At 33.2% G+C, this 25810-nt stretch overlaps 1 protein-coding gene across 1 annotated transcript in view; it reads left to right on the forward strand.

Annotated features, from left to right (window-relative positions):
- The first annotated feature begins 768 nt into the window (after nucleotides 1-768).
- LOC110021546 (zinc finger protein ZOP1) overlaps nucleotides 769-25810 on the forward strand; it is a 31880-nt gene continuing 6838 nt past the window's right edge. Inside the window, exons 1-4 of the mRNA XM_020720084.1 lie at nucleotides 769-1048; nucleotides 23845-24045; nucleotides 24268-24391; nucleotides 24768-24863. Coding sequence (XP_020575743.1) covers nucleotides 1040-1048; nucleotides 23845-24045; nucleotides 24268-24391; nucleotides 24768-24863 — 430 coding nt within the window. The 5' untranslated portion in view covers nucleotides 769-1039. The remainder of the gene's footprint in view (nucleotides 1049-23844; nucleotides 24046-24267; nucleotides 24392-24767; nucleotides 24864-25810) is intronic.

Consider the following 25810-nt stretch of genomic DNA (forward strand, 5'->3'; position numbering starts at 1 on the left):
TTATGCCTAAATCTATTAAGTTTAGACTTAGAATATATTAGGATTAAGTTAGTAGAATTTAGTAAATTTTATAAATATGAATTTAATAAAATTTGGAAGGGTTAAATCTAAAAAAAAAAGATTTGAAAACAAACTTAAAATACTCCGTAAAATTCTCTAATTTATGCAGAGATTTAAAATTCTATAATTTATGTGAGTATTTAAAAAGTTTGTTGTTTTACGGTCGAAATTAGCCAAATAATTCCGCGGACCATATGACGAAAAAATATTACATCAGTACTAGCACGTAAAAGTAACGTGCGTAGCCAATGGAATCACGCCACGACACCCCGCGCGACAGAGAAAAAAACGACGCAGTAACACAGGGAATATTCCCTCCCGCGTTATTGATGTGTTATTCATGTGTTATTGCGTGTTATTGATGTGTTATTGATGTGTTATTGTGTTATTATAACACCAAGAATATTCTCAGGATAGAAAAAAACGACGCAGTAACACGGGAGAATATTCTCCCCGTGTTATTCATGTGTTATTTTGTGTTATTTATGTGTTATTCATGTGTTATTGATATGTTATTGTATTATTATAACACTAGGAATATTCCCAGGACACAATAATACATGAATAACACACAATAACACATCAATAACGCGGGAGGAAATATTCCCCGTGTTACTGCGCTGTTTTTTTTTCTCTATCACGCGGGTGTCATGGTGTGATTTCACTGGCTACACACTTTCTAAATGCATAGTAATATTTTTCCCATCTGGCAGGATTGTTAGGTCAAATCTGGTTAAATCCTGCTCTAAATCCGTTATCAGACGGCCCCGAAGGGAATCCGATCTTCATTTCCCGCAATATCTATCGCGTGAAGCGCGAAGTAAGGGGGCAGCGTGTTCTCGGATGGTGGAGTGGAAAAATAGCTTTCGCATGCTATCTCACTTCCCGGTTCTCTGAAGAACAGCCGGCGAACGAAGCTGGGAAGACCTTTTTTGGAGGATTTCATCCCTCTTTGAGAAGATTCTTCTCATTTTTCAACATGACGGAGGTAATCTCTATCTTTATTCATACCTTTCCATGTTAATCCTCTATCAATTTGCTTCTTATGTAGAATTTGGACTTATTCTTAAGCTTGCATCGATTACAGGTCCCCTTTTTGCGTTGATTTAGAGACTAATAAATTGATACAACTGGGTTTTATGCACAAACCCTAGCACAATTTTAAAATTTCACTAGCATCCGTTTGGGATCACTTTTATTTTCTTTTATTTCTAATTTTTGTTTATTTTTTATTTTATGTATGTTTTGATTATAAACAAAACATGTTTGACATGTAGAAATAAATAAGATTATTTTTGAAAACAGTCAGAATTGCTAAAGGCTATTTTGAGCCTTTTTAAAAATATGTTAAATTTTGTTTGAAAATAAAAACATGTTAAAAAACTGACCAAATAAAACATGTTTTTAAAAGAAAAAATTAAAATGAAATTGAATAGCAAGATTGATTCCAAACAAATGTTTGTCATTATTAAGTACAAGATATTTTGTGCGTGGCAGTGCATTACAAATTCTATTGATTATGTTCCGTTGTATTATTGAGAATTTAGGCTTATGGATCTTCTTATGTCTTTGATGTTTGATTTAGTTGTTAGACTTGTAACAATAGAAATTATTGCTAAAAACATCATTTTCATTTTATTGATGACAAGCTTAAGTAGAGTCTTACAAGCTACAACATTTACAAATAAATCTCTACATTAGATATAAATCACAACACTCTACCTCAGGATTGAAAAAAAATATTCACTAAGCTCATTTTGTCACATAACCTAGACTAATCTAATGTGCTAAGCTCTTTCGTGAGGCAGGTGGCCACTTGCTCTCCAATGGCTACATGACTTAGCTCCAGTGGCCAGTTATTCAACTTTTATTTGACGAAGAATCTATCAATCTCCCCATGTTTTGTTCTATCATGTTGCACCGGGTTGCTGGCGATGTTGTTCGCTGACTTTTTGCCACACCATAACTTAATTTGAGCTTCTTGGTGCACCTTGAGCTCTACCAACAAGATTTTTAGGCACATTATCTCGACAACTTCTAAGACCATGGCCCTTTACTCTGCCTCTGTTGTTGATCTTGCTACTACCGACTGTTTCTTGCTCTTCCAAGAGACAATGTTGCCCCCTATGAACATGCAATATCCAGATGTGGACCCATTATCATTAGCACAACTCACACAGTCAGAGTCGCAATAGCCCTCAGTGCCTATATGTCTATTTTTTCGCAATAGCCCTCCATCTCAAGGAAGTATTTGAGCTATCCAAGATCCTTCACCTCAAACTCTTTGCTCAATCTTATTTTTAGTTGAACAATCTCTGTCTAATTATCACTAGTGATAATCATATCATCAACATACACAACAAACATAGTGATGTGACTATCATTTTGATGAAAGAATACCGTATGATCAACATTGATCTGTTTATATCTTATGCGCCAACAATAACTTTTCTAAACTTATCAAATCAGACTTGAGGAGATTATTTTAAGCCATAAAATGATTTTTAGAGTCTGTACACCTTGCCCACTATCGGATCTTTATCGAATCCTGTTGACATGTCCATATAAACTTCTTCCAGTAACTCATCACGAAGAAAAACATTTTCATATCAAGTTGGTGTAGCCTCCACCCACCATTCACAACCAGAGAAACCAATGTCTTCACTGTAATCATCGTCGCCGCCCAATGCATAGGTCTTGTCATAGTCAATGCTTACGTCTAATTGTATCATTTCATCACCAATCGTGCATTGTAACACTCCACTCTCCCTTTTGAATTGTGTTTTGCTGTGAAGATCCACTTGCACTCAACTACTCTTTCCTCGCTGTCAACGGTACTATCTCCCACTTCTTGTTCTTATCGAGAGCACCAAGTTCCTCCAACATGGCAATCTTCCATTTTAGATCCTTCTTAGCTACCTGCCAACACTTGGGCATGTAAATAATGTACAAATATGCAATGAATGTTCCATGTATAAGCGATATGTTATAGTATGAGTCAAACTGAGCAATGTCATGAGAGAAACCAAAACAATCAGGAAAATAATGAACATGAGAACAACCCACATTACTGCAAGAGGTCCTCCTTAATGCCATGGGAGTGAGAGAAGAAGGGACAAGAATCATATTACCCTGGTGATCAGATTCTGAAGTAGATGATGTACGCATCTCAAGAGTCGGGGTAGAACGAGACAAGAAAATTGATAGTATGAGTGACACGGTAAGCACCGTTCCCTCATTATATCTCTTCCTTGTATATATTCTCAGCTCCCCTTGAGCTTGAATCCCTCCACTTTCGGGCTCATTTTTCTCATTTTTTGGTTTTTTCTTAGCCGATCCTTCTCACACAACAGGATAAGGCATCGTCCCACATGTACCAATCTCTGACCATCGCTACTCTCCCCCTCACGCCTCATACCTCCAGTATCTGGCTAGTCACCAAATGGTGAGTTCACCTCCAGTGTGTAGGACAGTTTGGGTTATCTAAATGACACATTCATGCTCACGAACAATCTCTTCTCTATCAGGCTCCAACAAACATACCCTTTATGGGTAGCAAAATAACCCACGAAAGCACTCTTCACAGCTCTTGTATTCAACTTCTCTACTGATGGTCTGTTGTCGTTCACAAAAACATATACAACGAAAAACTTCAATGAGAGGATCCCACCATGTTCGCATTTCAACAACTCACAAGGAGATTGCCACTCCAACACTCTTGAAGACATTCTGTTGATCAATTGAGCGGCTGTTAAAACTACTTTCCCTCACAGATGTTTTGGGACATTCATAGAGATTATCATGCTTCGGGCTACTTTTAGGTGTCAGTTCTTCCTCTCCGCTTCCCTGTTTTGTGCCGGTGTGTATAGATAAGTTGTTTGATATTGTATTCTTTGAGCTGACATGTACTCCCCAAACTCTTTGTTAGCATATTTTGTCTTATTATCAGACCTTAATATCATTAGTACCGCACCATATTGATTCTGAATCTCCTTGTGAAAGTCTTTAAAGCAGACAATCACATCACTTTTATTTCTCATCATATATAACCCAATAACACGAGAAAACAATCAATGAAAGTCGTAAAATATCTATAGTCATTCATCAAAGTTGTAGAACAAGGTTTTCATACATCGGAATGCATCAAATAAAAAGACAAGAAATCCTATTACCAGAATTGATATAAGAGTTCCTAGTATGCTTACCCTATTGACATGAATCACACACAAGTTTTTGTTTATTTGCCTCCTCATATAAAGACGAATACAAACAACTCAAAAGACTAAACGAATGGTGTCTCATGCGCCCATGTTTTAGCAATAACACATTCTCCACACTCCTCCCTGATTCTTATACTCCACTCTCTACTATGGATGCCAGTGTTGAGCCCATCCCCTCTCTATTCAAGTACTAAAGTCTACTATGTCAAGTTTCAGCTCCAAATCTCCAGCCAATTCTCTTCTCTTGAAAGATCTTCTTAGGAATATCAAAGGAAACTATAAATTTTAGTTATAGAATAATGACAATGGATAAAAGGTTCACTGGAAAGAAATGAATACGCAAAATATTAGACAAAGTCATAAATTAGTACATCCCAGCGTATCATATTACTAATCACGTGTTGTGTTGTACCAACAACCGTCTGAATGTTCTCTGAAATTGTTAGATGAGTATAAGAAACAAATTTACTAACATTACCTGTTACATGTCTAGTTGTATCATGATCTACTATCCATTCTGGTGATCTTATGATCAATATAGATGTAAGAGAAGTTGTATGACTAGCACATTCGATTGAGCGAGTATAAGTAGCATTGTTCCCTTTTGATGAGAATAAAGTGGATGCATTCTCAGTCACATCACTTACTGCTTTTTGATTCCTCTTCAATATCTCCAGGAGCTCATGATCCTTATCGGCAAAGACCACCGGTCTCTATTTCATTCTCTGCTACGAGCATATTTGCATGGTAGCCCTTTTTTCCACCCCTTTGGCCCCCACAATTACGACCATGACCTCTAGACTGTCCACACCCACTCTCTCTCCTTGGGATCCACTCTCTCTCTTTGGGTAGCTTTGGACAAGTCTTGCTCAGGTGTCTCACTTCTTCACAGTTTAGCATCTATGGGTCTCCCCCTGAGCATCTGTCATATATGCACTCGAGGCAGCTGATACACCTAAAATATGTAGTATTTTTAGACACATTTTTATACATATTTTTGAGATATTGCGCTTTAATAGAAGATATTTGTGTGTTTTTCTTTTAGGTACAAGTAAAAAGATGAAAGGTACAAGTATGAGTGAAAACTGATCAAATTTGGAGCAAAAATGTGAAAATTGTGCTAAAGTGTTCTGATCAAATTTGGAGCAAAAAATTTGGAGCAAAAATAAAGGTGTGAAAATGAACTGTGGTGCCTAAGAGCCCATTACGACGCTTAAACGCCGGTGAAATAGAGAAGGTCGCGCCTAAGCACCGAAGGTCCCAAGCTTAAGTGTCAAAGGTGGTTATTTTACAGTTTAATTCATTTTGCTAAATTTTGAAGAGACATTTGAGACACCTATTGGCTAAAGAGGGTGGTTATGATCACTAGAAATGAAAATATGATTAAAAAACCTGTGAAAGGAGACATCTTTTGGAGAATACATCAAATTGAGACATATTTTAAAGAGTTATCAAGACACCTCTTGGAGATTTATAAAAGAAGAAAGTTGACTTTCTGAAGTGTGCTTGAAAGTTCGGAAAAGTGTTGGAAGGGGGTAGATTTGAAGAGGCTTTCAAGCACCACAAATTTACTTTATACTTCTTGTTTTTAGTTTTATTGTGAGAGTCAAGAGTGTTGTAAAAAAGAAAAGATTCAAAGGAATTTCAAGAGTTTGATGAAGAATTTGAGATAAATTTTTATATTTTATTTTGAACTATTTTTGATTTTAATCGAGACTTCTTGTTAGTTTGACAATGATTTCTACTTTTAAACTAAAGTGTGGTTTTGTTTTCTACATGAATTATGAGTAGTTTTCTTTATCTCTCTCCTTAAAATGATAAGTTGTTAAAAATGTTGGATGAAAGTAGTGGAAATTATTGATTTTTAATATTGAAAAAAGTTGCGATGATTTAAATCTATGTACTTCATTTATTTATTGATTTAAATCCATGATACGGGATGCTAGCTCTCAAAAGGAGGGAATCGAGAGAACTCTAGAGTGAGATCTGATATCTTCCCTGCTTAGCCGGTCTTCAGAACTATTCAAACTTTAAATTAGTCAATGTTCTTTATAGCATCTCTAATAAGGGTAAACAATATTATTTCTCTTATTTGACACAACACAATATGTTCATATTTTGCACAACACAATTTGCATACTTTCACAACATAAATCCTATACTTAGCCGGTCTTCAGAACTATTCAAACTTTAAATTAGTCAATGTTCTTTATAGCAACTTGCACAATTTGCATACTTTCACAACATAAATCCTATACTTAGCCGGTCTTCAGAACTATTCAAACTTTAAATTAGTCAATGTTCTTTATAGCATCTCTAGTAAGGGTAAACAATATTATTGCTCATATTTTGCACAACACAATTTGCATACATTCACAACATAAATCCTATACTTATTACTGATTCATGATAAGAAGAAAGATATTTTCATATCAAGTGTTTTTCTTCTACATAAACTCAAGTTTTCTTTAGAAGTTTTATTATTTTGTCAAAATATCAAAAATATCAAAAAAAATTAAATTTTACTTATTGAGAAAATATCTATAGTTTAAGTAATTGTCTTTTTAAAAATAGAAAGTTTGTGCATATTGCGTATTTTCCTTGTGGGTTCGATATTCAGGTCTTAATCAAAAAGTTATATAGTACTTGATAATGATACGTATACTTGCATAGTATCCCAATATATATATAAATTAAAAAGTTAAATTCTTATTTTCTTTAAGATCAAGTTTTTGATTCTGTTGTAAATTAAGATTACATAAGTAAAAAAAAGATCATTAAAGTCATTGTTATCTTGTTGCATATAGACAGTCAAGATCCAGTTTTTTGGCACTGTTGTCGGGGATTAAAATCTTCAAGTAGTGGTGTCAACTTTATAAATCCTTACATATAAGAAACTATCGGGATCCTATCGGGATCAAATAAACAGTCAGGATCAAGTTTTTAGCACCGTTGCCGGGAAAAATTTCAAAAATTTATTGAAAGCAAAATTTCTATTTTTAGAAAGTATTAGGAATATCTTATTATAGTATTTTATTTTATGTTAGTGTATGCATAGTTCAGGTTCTGAAGGACTAGTGTCCTACGATTCTGAATTAGAGATAACTGTTAAAAAAATCAGAAAAAGTAAAAAAAATTAAAATTTTGAAAAATCTATAAGAAGTATAGAAATGGCAAACTGAAAGAAATGACAAACTAAAATGATTAAAATACTGAAATTCATCAATAATATAGACCTTTACGAGATTATGTCAACCCTATTGTAGATGAACTTCATTGTAGTATTGCAAAACCTATAGTAGTGGCTAATTCATTTACTAATTTATTTGAATTTAAACCTGTTATTATCCAAATAGTATCAAATAATCAGTTTGGGGATTACCAACTGAAAATCCAAATTTACATCTTGCCAATTTTTTAGAATTGTGCGCTACATTTAAATACGATGGTGTATCAGATAATGCCATAAGACTTAGGTTATTTCCTTTTTCACTGAGGGATAAAACTAAGATGTGGTTGAATTTGTTAGCACCGGGATCTATCAGAACTTGAGGTGATTTAACATAAAATCTTCTTGCTAAATATTTTCTACCATAAAAAACTGCGAAGCTTAAAAATGATATTACTTTTTTTAATCAGTTTGAAGGGAAATTTATTTATGAAGCACGAGAATGATTTAAAGAACTCTTAAGAAAGTGTCCACACCATGTTATACTAGATTGATTAATAATTTAAAGTTTTTATAATTCATTAGCTGGATCTCTTAGATCTATTATCGATGCCGTTGCTGGTGGTTCGTTGATGTCAAAATCATTTCATGATGCTTATACTTTAATTGAAGAAATGACCACCAATAATTTTTAATGACCTTCTGAGAGGGTGAATCTTACGAAAGTAGCCAATATTCATGAATCTGATTCATTTACTATGTTAACAAATCAAGTTGCTGCAATTTCAAGGAAGTTAGACTAAGTTGGAATGAATTTTTCTCAATCTATCTCTATGATTGAAGAGAATTCATTCGGCCAAATGGTAGATTCTCAAGCATCATTAGAAATTTTGAATGCCATAAATAACAAGCAGAATAACCCAGATTCAAATTATTATAACCCAGGTTGGAAGAACCATCCCAACTTTAATTGGAATAATACTACATGTGGTATTAATCAGCAATGAGGGAACAATCAAGGAAACTCATTGGGAAACTGGAACAACCAAGAGAATAATAATTATAGATCTACTTATCCTCTATGTTTCAACAGTAATACACAATCAACAGTAATACACAATACACAATTTAAGGAGAAGAATTTGTCTATAGAAGATGTGATGTTATAAATGAGAAATCAGTTACAAAGTCAAGAAGCTACTATTAGAAATATTAAGCTACTATTAGAAATATTGATGAGAATCAACTTGGACAAATTGCAAATTCATTAAGTAATAGATCCCAAGGAACACTTCCTAGTAATACCGAAACATATCCAAAATACCAGAATAAAGAGCAAGTAAAAGCCGTTCAACTTAGAAACGGAAGAGAGTTGGAAGATAAGGTTAAAAAAGAAACTGAAGTAGAGAGAAAAAATTGAAGAATCAAAAGAGGACACTCCAAATGATTCTAAAAAACATATTTTGCCACTTAAAGTTAACTTAGAAAAACCACCACCTCCATTTCCTTAGAGACTTCGTCATCAGAAGTTGAAAAAGCAATTTTCAAAATTTTCATAAATTTTTAAGAAGCTAATAATTAATATTCCATTTGCTGAAGCCTTAGAACAAATAACAAGCTATGTAAAGTTTATGAAGGATATTCTCAACAGGAAAAGGAAGTTTGAAGATAATGAGACTGTTGCACTTAGTGAGGAATGCAATGCAATAATTCTGAAGAAGCTTCCTAAAAAGCTTAAAGATTCTGGTAGTTTTACAATTTCATGTGCGATAAGAGGTAGATTTTATGGGAAAATTTTATGTGATTTAGGTGCAAGCATTAACCTTATGTCATTATGAATATTTAAAAGATTGAGATTATGAGAAATAACCCCAACTACTGTAAAACTACTGTAACTTTGCAGTTACCAACTACTGTAACTTTGCAGTTAGCAGATTGTTCGATAACTTACCCTATAGGAGTTATAGAAGATATCCTAGTGAAAGTGGATCAATTTATCTTTCCTGTTGATTTCATTGTGCTGGATATGAAGGAAGATAAATAAATACATATCATTTTGGGGAGACCTTTCCTACCCACAGGAAGAACAATGATAGATGTGCAGAAAAGGGAATTAATAATGCGCGTCAATGATCACACCATTACTTTTAACATTTCAAAATAAATGAAATATTCTGCAAAAGGTAAAGATGATGAATGCTATAAAATGAATGTTATAAGATATATAAGTGAATGTCATTTCAAAACTAATTATGAAGAAAAAATTGTAATAAAAGATTTGAAATACGAGCAAGGAGAGGAATTAGACCAATGTGAAGATCATTTTAAGAAAAAAATAAATTATGTTCGAGAAAGTTTTGAAATTTTGGACACGATTAAAAAAGATAAATCATTTTGTCCATTAATAGAAAAACCTCCAGAACTTGAGTTGAAGTTAATTCCTGATCATTTAAAATATGTCTTTTAAAAGATTTGAAATACGAGCAAGGAGAGGAATTAGACCAATGTGAAGATCATTTTAAGAAAAAAACAAATTATGTTCGAGAAAGTTTTGAAATTTTGGACACGATTAAAAAAGATAAATCATTTTGTCCATTAATAGAAAAACCTCCAGAACTTGAGTTGAAGTTACTTCGTGATCATTTAAAATATGTCTTTTTAGGTGATTCATCTACTTTACCAGTTATAATTTCCTCAAGGTTAACGATGGAAGAAGAATAAATGTTGATGAAAATTCTGAAAAATTTTAAGAATGCCTTTGGATGAACAATTGCTGATATTAAAGGAATCAATCATTTAATTTGTATACATAGAATTCATAAAAACGAGAACTGCAAACCCAAGGTTGATCCTCAAAGGAGATTGAATCATGTAATGAAGGAAGTAGTAAAGAAAAAAAAAATAAAAGTGGTTAGATGCTGGAATTATTTGCCCTATTTCAGATAGTGCATGAGTTAGTCCAATTCATTGTGTTCTTAAGAAAGGAGGAGTAACTTTGACTGTGAATGAACATAATAAGTTAATACCTACTAGACAAGTTATAGGGTGGCGAATATGCATTGATTATAAAAAATTAAATCTTGTCATTATGAAAGATCATTTTTCATTACTTTTTTTAGATCAAATGCTGGATAAACTAGATGGACATAATTACTTTTATTTTCTGGATGGATATACTGATTATCACCAAATACAAATAACTTCTGAAGATCAAAAGAAAACAACTTTTACCAGTCCTTATGGTACATTTGCTTTTAGAAGAATGCCCTTTGGTTTATGTAATTTTCCTACTACATTTCAAAGATGTAGGATGACAATTTTTTGTGATTTAATTGAAAAATGGATTGAAGTATTTATAGATGATTTTTCTGTGTTTGGAACTTCATTTGACTCATGTTTAGAACATTTATCAAAAGTTCTTAAGCGCTATGAAGAAACAAATTTAGTCCTTAATTGAGAAAAATGTCAATTTATGGTAGCAGAAGGAATTGTATTAGGACATAAAATATCAGAAAATGGTATGGAAGTAAATCCTGCTAAAATTCAAGTTATTGCTAATTTATCTTATCCAACAAATGTAAGAAATTAAAAGTTTTGTAGGGCATACTGGATTCTACAGACGATATATTAAAGATTTTTCAAAAATTGCTAAGTCTTTATGTTATTTATTAAAGAAAGATGTAATTTTTAATTTTAATGAAGAATACCTAAAAGCTTTTGAGTATTAAAAGAAAAATTAGTCACTGCACAAATTGTTGTTTCACCAGATTGGAGAAAACCTTTTGAAATGATGTGTGATGCTAGTGATTATGCTATTGGAACTGTTTTAGGAGAAATATATGATAAAATTTTTAAAATAAGCTACTGTGCTAGTAAAACTCTTAATGAAACTCAAATTAATTATACAACAACTGAAAAAGAGTTATTAAGAATAGCATATGTCTTTGATAAATTTAGATCATATTTAATTGGAACTAATTGTGTAGTGCATACAAATCATTCTGTTATTAAGTGCTTAATGAAAAAGAAAGATGCTAAACTAAGACTTAAAAGATGGATTCTTCTTTTGAAAAATTTTGACTTTGAAAAAATAAATAAGTAGGGAACTGAAAATAAAATTGTTGATCATTTGTCCAGACTTAAGTTAGAAAAACTACTCTATTTTGAAAAATACTCTATTTTGAAAAAGAATTTTGAAAAAGAAATTAATGAATATTTTTCAGATGGAAATCTGTTCAATATTAACGAGTGACGTGTTCCGTTGTATGCCGACATTGTGAACTTTTTTGTTAGTGATATTACACCTTATGGAATGATATACCAACAGAAGAAAAAATTTATTTCTGAAGCTAAGACTTATTTTTTGGATGACCTATTTTTATATGAACAACAAAAAAATCTGATTATTCGAAGATGTGCACCTTTAGAAGAGACTTATCAAATTATCAAAAAATGTCATAATTCTGATTTTGTGGGACATTTTGGTGTTGATAAAACACACAAAATTTTACAATCTGGATTCTGTTGGCCTACTATCTTTAGCAATGTTAATGCTTATATTAAAATTTGTGATAGATGTCAACAAGTATGCAATATTTCTAGAAGAAATGAGATGCCCCTTAATTAAATGCTAGGAAGTTGAAATATTTGATGTTTGCAGATTAGATTTAATGAGACCATTTATACCATATTTCAAAAATTTATATATACTATTAGCAATAAACTATGTACTCAAATGGATAAAAGCTGTTGTTTTACCCGATGTGATGCTCAAAGTTTTGCAAAATTTTTGAAAACGAACATATTTTGTAAATTTGGGATGCCGAGAGTTATCATAACTGATGATGAAAGTCACTTCAGAAATATCATAATGGAGAAATTATTAAAGAAATATCGAATAAACCATAGAATTGCTATTGTTTATCAGATAAGTGGTTTGACTGAATTATCCAATCGGGAAATTTAAAAAATTATGAAAAAATTAGTGAATCCAATAAAAATAGATTGGTCAGTTAAACTTGACTCTGCTTTGTGGGCTTATAGGACTGCATACAAAACTCTTATAGGAATGTCCCCATATAGGCTAATATTTGGGAAAACTTGTCACTTATCAGTTGAACTTAAGCATAAAACATATTGGACGATTAAAGAGTTTAATTATAATTTGAAAGATGATAGTTAGAAAAGATTATTAATGGGAAAAAATTATTGCAATTAAATGAGCTTCAAGAGATGAGGAATGGATCGTACGAGAGTGCTAAGATTTATAAAGAAATGATGAAGATGTGACATAATCGAAAGATTCTTATTAAAAAATTTCAGTCAGAGCAACAAGTATTGCTATATAATGTAAAGTTAGGATTATTTTTAGACAAACTTATGTCCAGGTGGATGGGTTCATTTGTTGTGATAAAAGTTTATCCTTATGGAGCTGTGGATGTTAAAGATCCTAAAACTGAGAAAATATTTAAAACTGAGAAAATATTTAAAGTGTTTAAAGTGAATGACTATAGAATGAAACCCTATTTAGTAGGGGATAAGCATAAATTTAACGATCGAATGATGTTGGGTCAACTAGAATAAGCACTGGTTACATCGGACTGACGACGTTAAATCAAACGATTTGTGGGAGACAACTCATAGTTATCAGTGTGTTTTACTTTGAAGGTTGTTTGTGTGTGATTAAGAAAATTTGGGGTAATATTTTTGAGACTATTATGTGTTAGTATTGACTTTAAGACTATTTAGTGATCTAGATATGCTAAAATGAGAATTTGGACGTTAAGTTGACTGTGCAAAATTAAACACTGACGCTTAAGCGCCAATATTTGGCGCTTAAGCGCGGGAGTTAAAAACCATGTGCGAAATTTGGATTCTAGAAGGTTTAACCTCCAAGTGGTTGACTAAAACGTGCCAAGGTAGTTTTAGGACGTGCCTATGAGTTAGTAGAGGGATTCAGGCCTATAAATAAAAGAGTTTAGTGAAGGAATTTCACCTCAGATCATTTTCAGCTCTAAAGTCTAAGAGAGATTTTAAGAAGATGTCTTCATGGGAGATGAATTTGAAGAAGAAGGAAGAGACAATGAGAAAGAGATTCATTAGCCAAAGTGTACAAGAGATGTATAATGGTTTCTTAGCTGTTAATATTGAAGGAATATTGGAAAAGATCAAATATTGGAAAAGATCAACAAACAAAATTGAGATTATCATGACTTTACTAGAGACAAAGGTAATTGAGATTCATGCACATCTAGAGCTTATTAGATGACAATTGAAAATACAATTTAGCCATATTAGCTATATAGAAGAAATGGATAAGAAGATTTATGTTAAACAGAAATAGATAGAAGAAGATAATATCAGAGCACGTCACCATCATCCATTTTATCAACGTTATATTCCGATTGTCCCAGGAGAAACTAATAAAAGACCAGAGTTTGTCCCAACAAATGAAGAATGAAATTAAGTTCTGTGTTAAAGTTTGTTTGCTAAGAGTCGTTGTTTAATGTGTTAAGTGTTAAATACTGTTTTTGGAGTTTATGTTAGTTTGTTTAATATTTATATTTATAAAAATTTTCTCATCCGAGACTATTTGAAGTGAGAATTAAGTGTTATATGTATTTGTATTAGTTTGAGAATGATGTATATATTTGTTTTTGTGAAAATTTGTGTATTTTTTAGCCTCAAATCAAATTAGTTATAGTGGAATTTTTTTTTGAGAAAAAGGAGAGTTAAGAGAGAGGAAAATAGTCATTTAAGTGTTGTGAGACCATTCAGGGGTGGTATACTTAGGCTTATAATGCATTTCACTTAAGTTCAAAAATATCAAAAATCGTGCACTGGCGCCTAAGCGCCACATTCTCGCGCTTAAGCACGATGTAACTCGAGAGGCAGGCGCCTAAGCGCCACTAATCCGCGTTTGAACGCCGGTTTACGAAAACTGATTTGCGAACGGTTAAAAGTGAAAAATAAAACAAAAAATCGTCATTTTTACTCTCGCCGTCACTTCAACCTCTCGAGTTCGCGATTTGGAAGTCTAGGGCAAGCCATTTCGTGAAGATTTCTTGGTGGAATTAAGAAAAATTTGCTAGATTTGGATTTCTTAAGGTAAGATCTTCACTTCTATGTAAAAATTTTGAATTTTCACAATGTATTTTGAGTACATTTGAAAGTAGGGCTGTCAAAACTGTTCGTTGTTCGCGAATAGCTCATTTTCGGCTCGTTTGTTAAGTTAACGAGTCAAACACGAACAACACAAACAAATATTTATTCGTTCGTGTTCGGCTCGTTTTGGCTCGAAATACTACTAATCATTTATATATATATTTTTGATGAGTATTATTTTTAAAAAAATTAATTGACTAGAAGGCTACAAATATTTATAATCAATTAAAAGTATTAATGAAGAAAATAAAATAAAAATTATTAAATTAAATTGAAATGATGTTTTAAATCTTGCCCCAATCCTTAACATCTTATGACTATGTAATTAGGGTTGTCAAAATGTCTCTTTGTTCGTTAATTGCTCGTGTTTGGCTCGCTAAGCAAACGAACTGAACACACACACTTTTTGAGCTCGAAATATAAACGAGCCGAACATGAGCTGAGCTTGAGCTCGCTTGTGTTTATGGTGAAAATGATGGAAAATCTATGGAAATTGCATATAAAATGTAGTTTATGCTTATAGGAGTTGAGTTTAGTAGATTAGACTTTATTTTTGAAGTTATTGTGTAATTTTATGAAATTTGTAGAATGACCTCAAGAATGAAGAGGAGTAAAGGAAAAAAATCTTTTTGATTCGTGTAAGTTTGTGAGTTCGAAGACTCAAGATAGGTACAGTGATGCTCTGCAATCACGAAAACTTATTTAGGAGCGATGTTTCAAAAATCCAGGTGAATCTGTGGAAGATCTGATCATTCGCCGACAATGAGAATGATTCTGCTGTTTTTCTGCTGTGGCTGGGGTTTGTTTTGGTTGGTTCTATGTTAACCTACCCGAGGCTGAAGACGATCGAGTCATGGTTAGAGGAAAATTTGTATCTTTTTCACTGGAGGTAATCAATATGTTTTACCATCTACCACCTGATACTTTGCGTTTTTATTCGAACTATAGTCCTACTGAGATGGAGTTAGATGAGATGATTTCCTATTTGACTGTTAGAAGAGGGCTCTGGAAAATTACTAATGAAAGAAGAGTCACCTCAAAGTTGAGTGCACCTTCGAAGGCATGACACTATTCTATTTCAGCGTATTTATTACCGACAAATCATCTCAGCGAAGTTACCACAGAGAGAGCAACGTTGACCTATTGTATTCAGGAAGGGAAGCTCATCAACATTGGAGCTTTGATCTATCAGACTATCATCAGTTCTGTCACTGCCGTTCCGTTACCAGATTTGAGATTTGCTTCCTTAATCTTTTCTTTATGTGAGCAAACTGGAGTGAGATATGATAGCTAGGAACTGGAGTGAGATAGGAGTGAGATATGATAGCTAGGAGGAAGTATTGTTGCCTCTAAAGTCAATCACAAGTGTTAATGTGAAGTCGTATTCGGAGCATTCTATTTTTGGCTGAAGAGGAGGATTTTCAAAGAGGAGGATTTTCTTTCAAGGAGTTATAGAATGACAATGTCTGCTGCTTCTACATCTAGACCATCTAGCTCACGAGCTTCTACTTCTAGATGTGAGTCTACGGAAACTCAAAGTCAACTATTACAGAGGATGATGGATAATAAATATCAACTATATATAAGGTAAGAAATTTAGTAAGCTTTGCAGATCATATTGATGGGTATAATAGAAGAAAAAGTGATTATGAGGAGAAATTTCATTCATCTCTGGAAAACCTTATTAGGGGTAACCAAAGAGTGTAATTTTTTCCATATCCTAGATACCCTGATTATGAGCCTGCAGATGTTTGGAATAGCGGTGATTCTGAGGATGATGAGGAGGAGGACTGAGTTGTTTATTTTTATGTTTTAAATATATGTTGGACTACGTGGTTTGGACTTTGCTACATTTGCATTTGTGTACCTGTTTAGACTTTGTGATATGGTGGACTTTTGTTTAATTGTTATTGTGATGTTTGTGTTTGTTAGTATTTTGCTTTAAATTCTAGGGTAGTAGTTGTTGATATGTGTTGATTATTGTGTTAGTTAGTTAATGATTGAACTTGATTTTGTCTTGTGAAAATTTAAAAATCTTGCTAACTTTAGTTTTAAATTTTAAACTCAGAAAACTGCTACCCTGTATTTTTCTTTTATCTTATTGGTGTGTTTGTTTTTATGTTGAGATTAAAAATCAAAGTTAGTGTGTTAGTTTGTTTTTATGTTTGTACCCACCACTTAGAAGTCTATTGAATCTCTACATGTTGAATTTAAATGAAAATGATAGAAAATTGATCAAAAATTAATTTTACTCATATTTTTAGTTTTATACTTGTATAATTACGATATAGAAATTTTTATAAGCATGTTATTTCAAATTTTCATTTCTGCTTATTTATATTTGCTGCTAAAATGTTTAATCTTGTTAAAAATTTAAGTTTGGGTGGGATGAAAATGGGATGAAAAATATCAAAACTTGAATTTTACTTGTTCTCAAATGTGCTACAAGTGAATTTGATTTGAAAAAAAAATGATCATGTGTATGAAGTTATATCAGGGAAGTAAAATTTGATTTTAGAAATTAGTAAGAAAATTTAGTTAAAATTTTGAGTAACGAAGAAAAACTTTCAGTTAAAAATTTTTAGTGTAGAAACTGTTAAGTATAGTGTAACTATCTTTAGTAACAAAAATTCTATTTTGAAAAATTTAAAAATTTAAACTTTTATTTTTAATACTTAAAATTCTTTTGTTTAAAATAATTTTCAAAATTATTATTATATTTTTAAGTAAAAGATTTATATCAAGACTTTGTTTTAAGAAAGGAGAAGTGAAATTCAAAACCATTAAAAGTCTATCCAGATGTAGTAATCTTTGCCAGAAAAAGAAAAAGAAAAAGAAAAAGAAAAAGAAAAAGAAAAAAGACTTAAGAAACTCTTAAGCTTGAAGATTAGTGCCTATTCAAAAATTGGTTTCACATTTGAACTTTTTAAAATGTAAGACTTAAAAAAACTCTTAAGTTTAGGGATATAATGTAGTAAGTAAAATTATTTTTAATAAAAGTTTTTAAGTGGAGATAATAAAATGACTAAATTCTAAATTTAGAAAATCTACAAAATTTCTGAATTAGATAGAAACTCATATTTTCATATTTCTTAATATTAAAAATTTCTAAACTTTAAGTTGGTCTCATTCACTAAATATTTTTTCTAAATTGAACTACTATATTTCTAAATCTAAATTTTAATAACTTCTAAAGAAACTTATATACATATCATACTTATTTGGTTTTTACAGATTGAAGTGTCACTTGAGGACAAATAAGATTTTAAATTTAGGGGATTTTGATACACCTAAAATATATAGTATTTTTAGACATATTTTTATATCTATTTTTGAGATATTGCGTTTTAATGGTAGGTATTTGTGTGTTTTTCTTTCAAGTTCAAGTAAAATTGTGAAAAATGCTAAAGAGAGTGAAAAATAATCAAATTTAGAGCAAAAATGTAAAAATTGTGTTAAAGTGTTTTGGCGCCTAAGCGCCAGATTCAGCGCTTAAGCGCCAGCGAAACAGAGAAGGCTGTGCCTAAGCGTCAGAGGCTCCGCGCTTAAGCGCCAGAGGCATTTATGTGACAGTTTACTTCATTTTGCCGAATTTTGAAGGGACATTTGAGGCGTTTTTTGGATAAAAATGGTGGTTATGACCACTAAAAACGAAAATATAATTAAAAAACTTGTGAAAGGAGACATTCTATGGAGAATACATCGAATTGAGACATATTTTTAAGAGTTATTAAGACACCTCTTGGAGATTTATAAAAGAAGGAAGTTGAGACTTTTTGAAGTGTGCTTGAAAGTTCTGAAAAGCGTTGGAAAAGGGGAGTTTTGAGAGACAGATTTGGAGAGATTTTCAGGCACCACAAATTTACTTTATCCTTTTTGTTTTTAGTTTTATTGTGAGAGTCAAGTGTGTTGTAAAAGAAAAGAGATTCAAAGGAATTTCACGAGTTTAGTGGAGACTTTGAGATAAGTTTTTATCTTTTATTTTGAACTACTTTTGGTTTTAATCGAGACTTCTTGTTGGTTTGACAATGATTTTTATATTTAAGCTAAAGTGTGGTTTTGTTTTCTCCATGGAATCTGAGTAGTTTTTTTAACTTTATCTTTAAAATGATGAATAATTAAAAATGTTGGATGAAAGTTGTGGAGAGTATTGATCTTTAATATTGAAAGAAGTTGTGATGATTTAAATTCATGTACTTCATTTACTTTTTGATTTTGCCTATCCAGATGTTAAAATTTGTTGTGAGAACATGTAAGAACCGAGTTGATATTGTCTTAGTCAATAATTGGAAAGAATCACATGAGGTTGTATGAATGAGAATGTAATTCATATGATTGAGTGCAAATAAATAGAAAATTGAATTTTGAATTGTGTAGAGTTAAAGGACTTTAATGTGACAAATTAAAGCCCCCAACTTGATTTATTGTTTTAGGTTCTGATACAAGATGTTAGCTCTCAGGTGAAGGGAATTGAGGGAACTCTAGAGTGAGAGCTGGTATCTTCCCTGCCTAACTTGTCTTTAGAACTATTCAAATTTTAAATTAGTCAATGTTCTTTATAACATCGCTAGTAAGGGTAGAGAATATTATTGCTCATATTTGACACAACGCAATTTGCATACTTTCACAACAGAAATCCTGTACTTATTACTAATTCATGATAAGAAGAAAAATATTTTCATATCAAGTGTTTTTCTTTTACATAAACTCAAGTTATCTTTAGAAGTTTTATTGTTTTGTCAAAATATCAAAAATACAAAAAAGAATTGAATTTTACTTATTAAGAAAATATCTATAATTTAAGTAATTGTCTTTTTAAAAATAAAAAGTTTGTGCATATTGCGTATTTTCCTTGTGGTTTCGATATTCAGATCTTAATAAAAGAGTTCTATATTACTTGATAACGATACATATACTTGCGTAGTATCGCAATATATATATATATAAATTAAAAAGTTAAATTCTTATTTTCTCGAGGATCAAATTTTTGGTTCTGTTGCAAAGTAAGATTACATAAGTAAAAAAAAATCATTAAAGTTGTTGTTATACTGTTGCATATAGACAGTCGGGATGAAGTTTTTGGCACCGTTGCCGGGGATTAAAATCTTCAAGTAATGGTGTTAACTTCATAAATCCTTACATATAAGAAACTTTCGGGATCAACAGCCAAGCTGATCGCATACCTGGAGGTCCACTCAACTTAGAGTGTGGCCTCGTGCAACTCTCCTCTTATATCATTGCGGTGATGACCTCATCCAGTGATGGAATCGTTGTCTGGGCTAGGAAAACTGATCTCCTCTAATCAAAGGCCAAGTTTAGATGAGCCATAAACTGTATGATCCTCATTTGTGCAAAAATTTCTCCCTTCTTGCACCCTGGATCACCACAACTCGACATAGGTGAAAAGTTATCAAGATTTTGCCACAGTCGCTCCAGTTCTATCAAGTTCTTCTGAATCGATCTTTCACCTTGAACCACTGCCCTTATCTCACACTAAATCTGGAACACCCTCATGTGGTTCGCAGCTCTAACATAGATCTTCTTCAACTTCAACCAAATGTTGATCCCTTTTCGAGCGCCATCCACTGATGAGGCAATCGATGAAATCATCGAGTTGAGTAGCTAGGTGTAAAACAAGATATCTGTGGTCATGCACTCTTCCTTCCTAGCACTGTTAATCTTTGGCTCAACCCCCGTCATGTATTGTTCTAGTTTCTTCCCTGCTAGAACAGTCTCAATCCGATGCAACCAATTCAGATACGTGGCCTATCCATCGAGCTTCACATCCACAAGAGGGAAATTTAACTTCACCTGCGTTGAGGATGTGGTGAGGTAGCGGCTCTTGTTGAGTCGTTGGTTCCCTGTATGAGTCTGACCAAGATCTTTAGAACTTCAGGATCTATCTTCCTCAGAAGTTCTAATCCCTTACCTCTTGCATCATCTTCGTCTCCTGACATTTTCATACACAAGGATCAAGTTTAGATCACAAAAGTTTGCGCGATCTGCTTTGCCTTAGTCAGCACGAAGACACACTCTCTCTATCCCGGACGCAGTACTGCAATCGTTTCAATCCTTCACCTCCCTGCTGTCAAGTGGAACTCCAGAAATGAAGCCCTACTCCGCTTTTTCCTTTTGTGGCAAACCGCAGAAGCATTCTCCTGCCCTCGCTGTACTGTCGGGAAAGCTCCGGGATCGCAGCGTATAGAGAACTTTCGTGACCGAACTTGCGAGACGCGATACGCGATACGCAGCTTAAAACCTTACGATAAATGACATGCTCATGATGTCGCCGAGACATTCGCGATCAGAACTTTTGGGAAGGCTACAACGTGGCTCCCAATCCAAGCTTCCGGCGACGAAACCCTGCGAAAGATGACGTGCTCACAATCCCACCGAGACAGCCGCTATCAGAACTTCTAGGAAAGCGATGGCATTGCTCGTGATCAAAGCATCTGGCGACATACTAGTTTGAGGATGCTTACATCCCTTTTTATGAGTATAATATTTATGATAAGATTTCTTTCGCCAATATGTAATCATGTCATCATGTCTATCTAAAGATAAATAGCCATTAGGATATGGCTTGCAAGGCATTTAAGTGTATGATATTTTGAGATTTCCACTAGATGGGTTTTGTAGAGGATTAGTGGAAGAGGCAGCACCAAAGATGATCTATCAAGAATTCACCGAATATTATTGTCGTTAGGTGGTCGTGTTAGGAATAATTTATAGGAGGTACAAACATCAATAAAATACGGCACAAAATTTTGTTTTTAATTGCAAATAAAATCCATCTTTTCCTAGTTGTTAATCTTAAACAAGCAGTATAATCATGATGACCATAGAGTGCAAAAACCAAGAAAATAGGGAGAGGACCCATTAACCATTTGAAGAGGGGTATACTCTCTTCAAATGAAAGAGGAAAGAAGATCGATGGCGATAGTTCCTCTTACAAAATCATGTCTTGGGTAAGTTCTGTGATCATTGTTAGTTAAATGTTCACAAAAAAAAAAAGGAAAATGTTGTAACTTTAGCGTGTTAGCGTGAGTTTTTCCTTAAAAATGAAAGAAAATGGGAAAATAGAACCAATTTCTGCTGTGGTGGATAACATTGTGCTGAGTCCGTTGAACAAGGTAGGCTAGTCTGTACCTATTTTAAAAACATCAAATGATATAGCAGCGAAAGCGCTTCCAAGATGCATTTAGGCTTGGGGTTATTTATCATAAGAATCTATGTCAAGTAAGAGATTCCACTCTTTTTTACATCAAGAACCCGAAGATCTATTATGGTTGGACATCATACATCATTCAATTCTTACCATTTAGGTTTGATTAAAAAAATCGTAAATGAAGATTGATAAATAGTACCGCCTTAAGCTTTCAATCACCAATGACTACATTAATGAGATGATATGTTAGGTGGTTCCATACCTCCATTTGACATTTGCTAAATCATCTTTGACATCTTAAATGTTCAACATAATTATGTGGTATTACATCAATGACTTATCAGTGTCTGCTCATAGAAGAAGGAAAGGCCATAGCATGTACTTAGTAACAGTGATACAAGCAGGCAAACTGTTATGCCTTTTAGGGGACCGGTCCCTCCTGGACCGATCGAGATCTCCCCAACCGGCCTGCCACAAGAGCAGGCAGACCGCTCTGTAATGTGTGAGGGAAAGGATCAACACTTTGCCGAGGCCGAAGAAGGTAGGGAGATGGTGGGGTTCACGAGGGCCTTAATCACATTCTCAAGGAGTAGAAAATAAAGGAGTTGGGAGGGAAAGTTTGAAATGTTGTGGGAGGGTTCTATTTTTTATGCATGTTTTTGGGCAGCTGTGTTTTTCTTCTTCGTGTGGTGTTCCTAGCAACGTCTAGGATTATGGGAGAGCCGATCTACCACTCAAATGGTAGATCACCCTTGTATCTTGCTTGTTTTCTTTTGTTTTTAGTAAGGGTAGCCCTCGTTTGATTTTTCCACCTATCTATTTCTGTTTCGCCGTCGTTTGCTCACTGATTTTGGTCCCGAGGCATATCACATATTTTATGCCTGTTGATGTGGTTCATCCTGTTGAAGTAGAAAGGGGAAGCCATGCTCTCTCTACCTTTGGCAGAGAAGGTGACATGTGGATGCATAAGCAGATTAAGTAGTAATATATACATCTCATATCCTACCATGATTTACTCTACCAAAGTGAAGGTGATCAAGGATTTATTGATCATATGTATAACCACATAATGTGTATCTTCAGCCACCCATGAAGGAATTTGAAGAAACGCTGCTGCATGTGAAAAGGGACAAGAGCTACTGCATGTGAAAATATCTCTATTTATGAATAAGGAATTTGAAGAAACGCTCTTTCCAATTCATGCAATAAAAGGATAAAAAGAAACCAAAACCTCATCTATTTTGGTATGCTTGTAAAATGTATATTGCTATATGATTTTGGCAGTTCTTATTTTTATTGTAATTGCCTATTTAATGGTTCGAATTCTACAAGAAAGACAATATAAAAAGTTCTCCCAATACGTCCTTTTCCTAAATTTCCTCCAACCCAACCTTCATCCAGCATTTTGTTTCTCAGGTAGTATAGTGGCAGTTGCAGGTGCTTGGTACTGCAGCAGGCAAGGCAGCATACTGTAGCAAATGGTGTCGGGTACAATAGCAAACACCTTTAGGAGTGTATCTTTTGCCGCTGATCTCACCTAGCGCTAACCGAATCTGCAAGAAAAAATATTCAGATTTGATGATTTGCTATTTACAGCAATTGGTAAGTTGATGGGTTGTTCTGTGAAAAAGACTTCTGATTTAGGCAGTCTTTTTGCTGTCCAGCAGAAAATAGGAGGCTCGGGATGTGTTTTTTTATATTTTGAAATGGAAATCATCACAAGAATTGTCTTTAAGCAAAGCGAAGGTTCAGTATGGGAAGCAAACTTATTTTCTAAATCAACTAGTAGGAGGAAACAATCAGTCGTCTACAATCCTAATGACATTGTTCTTTGTGTATGAATTTAGCAACCATGTTTTTATCCTCATTGTGTTTCTTGTTTTTTTGCGGATTTATCATTGGAATGAAAACTTAGCTGTATTTCTTGATACTTTTTTTTACTCATTGGCACCAATATCTGGCCACCGTTTACATCAAGCATTTAAAGTTTCCAACTGCTCTCTGTTTGTGTTGATAGTCACTCTCTTCTTGAATAACATATAAGCTTTGCTGCTGTTATGCAGTACTGGGTTAGTCAGGGAAATAAATGGTGTGATTTCTGCAAAATTTATATTTCGAACAATCCAGTGAGCATCAGAACCCATGAAATAGGTCTGCGTCACAAGGAAAATGTTGCTCAAAGGTTGTCTACTATGCGGAAAGAAAGTGCTGCAAAAGAAAAAAAGCAAAAGGAAGCAGCCAAAGCGCTTGAGCAAATAGAAGAGGTGCAATTTTAGTTTCTATGCTTTTTGATTGACCAGTTTATTCAACTTATTGTGTCAGAAATTTTTTTTTTACATACATTATTGTCAACATAAGTTCTCCAAGAAATAGTTGGTTGAGCCATGCTGGTGATGGCTCATCTGTAGGAACTCTCAAACTATCGGACGACAGCCATATTAATTTTAATAAGATTAAATGTTTAAATATTAACCTTTATCATGCAGAAAGCTAAGCGCTGCTATCAGAAGGACATGGCGTCTTTCCAGCAAGCTCATAAATCATCTAGTAATTCATCAGCTCTGCATCTTAGTGCTCCAGATAAATCCATTTTTTCGGCAACATCTGGAGGTAAAGTGGAAGGTTTTTTTCTTAATTTCTTTTTAATCTTTTGTAGCTTGCTTTAGATTCTTAACCGCCACATAAAACTGCTACTGTTATGATTATTTTGCTTCTTGTCTCAAACTGCTGAATGAACCAACTGTGGTTTATAGTTACCATTCTTAATCTTTTGTTGGTACATCAATTTTTATAAAGGGTCATTTACATACATACCACTATGTATTTACATATATAACACTTAAACATTCATATTTACATGCATACCACTCAAACTTTGGTTGTTAGATATGTAAATACATATGAATTGTGTAGTATGCATGCAAATTTCCCTTTTATAAATGTAATGTGATAAGCTTTTAGCAATGTATATATTTGCTGGTTTCAGAGTGGGAGCATGATGCTGCTTCAGGATATTATTACAACTTGGCCAGTGGATATCATTATGATCCAAACTCTTGTTTATACTATTCCAGCAGTTTAGGTATGTCACGAGCTTTACTCAGTTCTATATATGTATGGATATTTGTGTAGACTGCTATTATTTTAGAAGGATGTTGACTTTTACTTCTACACCAATTACCATCTTTTCACAAATCTGAATGATTAAGATTTTAAATTGGCTAAAAGAAAACTTCTAAAAATTTATTTCTGGATGCATGCTTTGATGGTATTTTTTCTTGTCATAATTGGACTCTTTTATTCCCATTCAAAGTTTGAACTTATTTTCTACAAGGTTGTATCGTCCTTAAACATAATATTATCCTATTCATATCATCTACAATATGAAAACTACTCATTAATTGAAGTTTCCATTGAGGATGCACTAAAAATAAGATAGATCATATTGTTTTGTGAATTTAATATTGAAAGTTTATTTGTTCTAATTTCTATCTAAACTAATGTAATATACTCTAAATAGGGATTTTTTTTTTAATTCTAGGTTGTATGTTAGTTCTATACTATGAAACTCACAATCCTATTTACATACAACGAAAAGACAGTTGATAATTTTTCTTGAAGCCCGAATTTCATTTGATAATCATTCAAATTTTATCAATGAAATTCAAAATCAATTTGTATTCACTCAAAATTGGCTATTCCCAAATTTGTGTCTACATATATTGATACCATTTTAGGGCTCGTAGAAGATGTCTGAGAAGCAGATTTAGAGTAGAGGTGGCTAGGGAATAGCAAATGAATGATAATATGCGAGGTTGACAGTGTTTGGATATGGATAAGCATCGTTTGGTGGCTATCCCGGCTGAGAACAACAATGTGCACTCCTGTCGACACAAAAAAGAGTTATGTTTGGGGGTCGTCCGTAAGAAGCTATCGGCAGCCGGAATTGAAATCCCATCGCCCGCTTCAGAAGGACGTTTCAATTTACGTGTGTATATATATATATATATATATATATATATGAGTGAG

This window comes from Phalaenopsis equestris, unplaced genomic scaffold (genome assembly GCF_001263595.1).
Source record: "Phalaenopsis equestris unplaced genomic scaffold, ASM126359v1 Scaffold000134, whole genome shotgun sequence".
NCBI lineage: Eukaryota > Viridiplantae > Streptophyta > Magnoliopsida > Asparagales > Orchidaceae > Phalaenopsis > Phalaenopsis equestris.